At 37.5% G+C, this 5,806-nt stretch overlaps 1 protein-coding gene across 19 annotated transcripts in view; it reads right to left on the bottom strand.

Annotated features, from left to right (window-relative positions):
- Positions 1–344: 344 nt before the first annotated feature.
- The window catches only part of Apbb2 (amyloid beta precursor protein binding family B member 2), a 364,818-nt gene continuing 359,356 nt past the window's right edge, over positions 345–5,806 (bottom strand). For 10 of the 19 annotated variants that reach the window (XM_029560692.1, XM_008827233.3, XM_017796659.2 and 7 more), the window contains one exon: positions 3,166–3,986. In XM_029560692.1, coding sequence (XP_029416552.1) covers positions 3,819–3,986 — 168 coding nt within the window. In that variant the 3' untranslated portion in view covers positions 3,166–3,818. Of the gene's footprint in view, positions 3,987–5,806 lie in introns of all 19 variants that reach the window. The other 9 variants (XM_008827232.3, XM_008827234.3, XM_017796660.2 and 6 more) reach the window with 3 other exon arrangements.

Below are 5,806 nucleotides of genomic sequence, written 5' to 3'. Positions count from 1 at the left end.
ATATATATGTATGTTGCTGTGTTGTCAGACAAATGAGTCAAACATTTTATGCAGCTAAATTTATTCTCACAACATATTACAGTGAAATGCGTCAAAGGGGTCAACAGCAAAAGGCATCAAAAGGAAAACAAAATGTCCTTTCAGGATGCAGCAGCAGTGGTGGCTGCCAGGGATTGCTCTCACTGACGGTGCAAGCCAACATCTTTGCCTTGAAGCTGAGACTTTCTTTTCCCTGTGGTACTGGGAATTAAACTCAGGGCCCTGCACATCTACACAAGTATTCTACCACTGAGCTACATCCCTGGCACACTGAAGCAACTTAAAACTGCTTTTTACTGGCTGTAGACAGTAGATGGTATTAGGTTAAGCCTGGCCAACCAGAGAGCTTATGGTTTTATTAAATTGTCCTGATGTCAGATGTGTTTCATGTTGTTTTTTGAAATCTTGTGTTGCAATGCTCATAAAATGAGTGTGCCATACACAAAAAGGAAGCTTTGGGGCTCCTAGTCAATGGCCTCAAATTGAGTAGTCTTGTTAATTGTCCTTCTTACACTCCTAAAGTGAATTTTTTAGAAAAGTAGCAGTGCCAACAGTTATCACCAAGAACTTGTTTTAATGGAAATGGATCTAATGTCCCTTCATGCAATTAGACACACAAACAAAAAACAATGGCTCTAATTAGTTGTGGTGATCTTAAACCTAGGTGGAAACAAAGGGTTTGTGGATATATGTATATCTTTCAGATGAAATCACATGTGTTGTGAAGGATATAAAAACGAAGCACCGCACAGTGCCTTAGTCTACAAAGTAAAGTCCTTAGCCACAGGCATGTTGGCTGTTTCCCTTGATGCTGCCAAGGAGCACATAGATGAGGTGGTGAGAGTGCATCTAGCTAGCTGCTTTTAAAAAATAAAAGGAACTTTAAGCATTTTTACCTTTTTTTCTACATACTCCAATAAAAATGTAACTATAAATCATTACAAAACCACCTTCTAGGCAATGTATAGTTCACTGAGATTACGTAGACCTGGATACATTGTGACATTATATCCGGTAAAGATAATACATTAACATAATAATGCAGTATATTTCAGTAAAAATAGAATAAATAAAATAAAAATACTTTAAGCTGTATTTGACAGGTTAATTAAAAAATGATAAGACATACAAGGCATAGCAAACATGGCTGCCTGTTTACTGAATCACAGATATAAAGAATGCATAGATAACTGAAGTATCACTAAGATCTCAGGTAAAACACTGGCATCCTTTCACAGACAAATACACACGTATTTTCATACATACTTTTTGGCCATGGCAGAAAGTGTCTGAACATACTGCTTAACATAATTTTATAAAATTAACCTGCATTTAGTATGCAAAGCTATTTTCAAAACAAAATATCTGCAGTAAAGTTTTTAATATGTAAAGGCTATCATTCATCTTACTGCATCCTAAAATTGCATATATAAATCAGTTTGCTACTTAAAGCTAGCTCAGTATTCTTGATCCTGAAAACAAACAAATGTATATCTTAAAATGAACAGGAGGTTTGGGTAGAGATTTCCTACAGAAATGTGGATTACTTGTTCAGAGTTTTGAAGTTGGGTGCACTCAAACATTACACTGTGGAGATCAAGATGAAAGACAATCATAACTGAACTGTGAATCATTTTTACTGGGCACAGCAAGGTTTTCTTAATGCAGTCATTTCTCAGATGGCACTGGTTACTTCAGATAGTAAGTTGGCACCAAGTATAACACATTTTCTCAAGTAGTGTCATTTTTATTGTAACATTAGGGTGCCAACAATTCCAGCTCCTGCACCCCACTCCATGAATTCTCTGAGGGAGCCATAGGCAGAAGACCTCCCACTCATTCCAGCGTGCTCTCTGGCGGCTAAGTGCCATGAGTTAGGAATATCTCTACCACAAGTAACATCATCTCTAGAACATCTCACAGCTTGGAACAGGCTGCTAAAGGAAGACAATTCCTCTACAACACATGTGAGGAACACAGTCCTGGACTGAGAGACGACAATGGTCTTATGGTTAACGCTACTGTGCAGACACACTGGAAAATTTCCTTATTTACTTGAGAATTCTGAGGTTACCTGACATTATTTCCAGTATCTGCTCTTCTTCGTATGGGCCTAGAGTCATTTGGAAAGGGTCTTCCTGACTGAGTAGAAGAGGCATAATGTGGCAAGAGCTGGGAATTGTGGGTACTGGTTCTGGCTCTCATGAGCTTTGGTGAGATCCTAGGCCACTTATTTAGCCTCTTGGTACTTTATGTTTTGATTTCTTCAATGAGTTTAGTACCTTTTCTACCTAATAAGGCTCAAATGTGATTAAGACTGTGGAAACCATTTTGACAAGCACAAAGCAGTGTATAAACACAAAGCATTACCTTTATAACTTTAGGATGTTAATTGACATTAGAGTAAACGATATTAAGATTGATCTCCTTTGCAACTTCCTTTTGAAACAACATTGTTGACAAGAGTCTAAATCTGTGTATTTTTATAGCTCAATTTCTTACACATATAAAAAGAAGCAGGAAAACGCTATTTTGGGGAAATTGTCAAACAGTTCATTATTCCTATGTATATTTTATTCTGATAAGAAAAATTTAAATCTTGAAAGTAAAATGGAAAAATAGAAGTTTTAAAACATATCCGTTCAAGTCTAATCAAATTTCTAACATTAAACACATAAATTCAAGAAGAGTTCAATTGTTTGTTGCCATGGACAATATATGATGGATAGACAGCTTTCTGGACAAAAAGCATTAGAGAAAAGTTGGGGTAGAGAATTCTAGGAGAACATTACCTCTAGGAGGTGGACTAACAGGAATCATGTGGTGGGGGAGTAAAATGAAATTGTAGGACAGAGACAGGAATGGCATTTCCTCAACTCTAAATTGCATATTAGCTGGTTATCAAACTAAGGATGAAAGGTATAGGTGTATTCATTTTCATGTCTGGGCAGAGAATGGCCATATGTACTTAATTCCCTAGCTGCACTGTACAATGTAAGGCAGAAGCTTGAAATATATTCCATCCAAGATGCATTTTTTGTTAATCTCTTTTTTAAAATAATCAGTTTTAAAACCATCTTAAAAGGCTATTTTTTGTTTGATTTTAATTCCTCAAATTTAGTTTTCCATCAATTTGAAAGTTTCACTCTTTCCCAACACCCCACAAACAGCTGTAGACATGAAATAGTGTCCATGTGTCAAAGAGCTCGCGGAGGAGAGCTGCTAGTTGGTGTCTGTGCTGATGCCAACAGCCAATTTTTGTCAACCAACAGGATCAGTTTTATGAAAAACTAAAACTCAAATCCATCACCCTATTTTTACAGCAATTCAATGGTATCTGTTATTCAGTGTCTAAATTTTTTGAATGCTGAAAACAGGGCAAAGTGCTGAAAGACCAAAAGGTTGCTTGTGACAGATCCGGTCAGGAGGACAGTGAAATGAACTTGGGTGCCATTCACCCCAAGGATGCAGCACAGGTCTCTAGGAAGGTGTGGCCACATTCTTTCGTGTGTATGTGAAGTCATGTTCACAATATTTACAATAAGAAAAAGACCTTCCACTGCTTATGATGTAACTTACAGAAAAAAAATTATTCATGCTTCTTTGCATATCACGTGATGGTGGCAAGACGAGAGAACATGCTTGTCTAACACTGTCTGGTTAAGGATAAGTTCTCTGGAGACAAAGCATCAGCAACTGAATGGAAGGCCAGGTAGCAGTTCCTTTGCTTTAGTGCAGCTATTTGATCTTCAGGAAAAAGTAACAGAATCCTTGAGCAGCTATGGCATTTCTGTGACAGGACGTTTCTGTTTCAAAGTGTCAATGAGAGACAAGACCCCTCGTTTTACATTACTTGTGACTCTTCTGGTCATTGAGTCTGCTGGCGGAGGTGGAGGCCGAACTTTCTGTGAAGGTGGCCTGGCTACCAAGCACTTCTGATATCGCAACTGGAATAAAACAAATGAGCAAAACTTTAGGTCATTAATATTATTTCTTTTTGGTTATTATGCCTTTAATCTATCACCAATATGATGACTCTCAAAAAGTTAATGACCTGACTTCTAAACATAAATCCAGGCATTTACTACTACTATTAGCACTACCACCACCACCACCATCACTACTTGTACCACTACTACTATTACTACTACTACATTTTGTGGTGATTCGGATTGATTGTAGGTCCTTATAGATCGTAGGAAAGGTCTCCCTGTAGCCCCAGCTGGGCTGGAACTCACTATGTAGACCAGCCTGGCCTGAAGTCATAGAGATTTGCCTGCCTCTGCCTCCAGAGCACTGGAATTAGAGGCATGTGCCACCATGCCTGACCCGGTTAATTTATTCTTAATGTTGGATGTTTTGAATCCCAACAGGTACTTTGTCTTTTGCACCCCCTTTTTTTTTTCATTGATGGCTGCCCTCTACTTGTTTTCTCCACTGTAATGATACAATTCATATACCTCACAGTCAACAGCTAACCTAACAAAAAGGATTAGGACAGAGAGGACTACCTGACTTTTTCATCAGATAGGTACATCTATTAAGTGCCCATGGCCCTTGGGGGACAGCATGCTAGAATGTGCACAGTCTGCACCCAGGCTCTATAACTTGTGAGCTATAGAACCCCAGTTATTAAATCTCTCCAACCCTTAGTTTCTTCAGCTGTAAAGTGATTGAAGAATTATAAGTCATACTGCCTAAAATAAGACCTAGAAACACACATATCTGCTCCTATCCTTATTTCCTACTTTAATAGAAACCGATGTATTGAATATAAAATATTGGTTGAGCAATCACAGAATTTGAAAATAAACTAATTCCTTCTCAGCTATGATGCTTTTCATAGAGGCCAAGGACTCGCTATAAAACATTTTTTCCAATTTGAATATTTATATTGGTTGAGGAACTAACATTTTAGACTGGTTTAGAATTACTGGGAGCTTATTTTAAAGCAGAGGAAAAACAAGCACGAAGTTGCTATCTTTAGAACAGTTTGTGAAAATAATGGTATAAAGGTCTTATTTTCCTGTTTCAAATATTATACAGAGGTATGAGTAATTCCATTTATTGGAAAAACTTTAAAAATTGATCCAAATGTTGACATTTAAGTAGATTGGATGACACAGTGTCTTTAGTATATTAAACATTTGCTCTCCATGCATCTGTAATTTTTCATTCCTGTTTCAAATATTATACAGAGGTATGAGTAATTCCATTTATTGGAAAAACTTTAAAAATTGATCCAAATGTTGACATTTAAGTAGATTGGATGACACAGTGTCTTTAGTATATTAAACATTTGCTCTCCATGCATCTGTAATTTTTCAAAGTACATTTTGCCTTTGATACAACCAAAAAGAAATAAACATATATATATATATATATATATATACACACACACACACATCAGCTGAGATCTCAAGTATCAACCCTAATGGATTAATCTTTTAAAAATTCATTCTCAGGCCGGGCGTGGTGGCGTGTGCCTTTAATCCCAGCACTCGGGAGGCAGAGGCAGGCGGATCTCTGTGAGTTCAAGGCCAGCCTAGTCTACATAGTGAGTTCCAGGACAGCTGGGGCTATAGGGAGACCCTGTCTCAAAAAGACCAAAAAACAAACAAACAAAAAAACCCAAAAACCATTCTCATGGGCATGTCTATCCTTCAGAAATATAACAACTTAGGGCTGGTGCAATGCTCAGTGGGTAAAGGTACTTGCTCCTCAAGCCTGACAGCCCGAGGTTTTAAACCCCAAAAAAAACAAAAAA

The sequence above is a fragment of the Nannospalax galili genome, unplaced genomic scaffold, assembly GCF_000622305.1.
Source record: "Nannospalax galili isolate Female #2095 unplaced genomic scaffold, S.galili_v1.0 scaffold772, whole genome shotgun sequence".
Classification (NCBI taxonomy): Eukaryota; Metazoa; Chordata; class Mammalia; order Rodentia; family Spalacidae; genus Nannospalax; species Nannospalax galili.
This window is presented reverse-complemented; position numbering and strand designations above follow the sequence as displayed.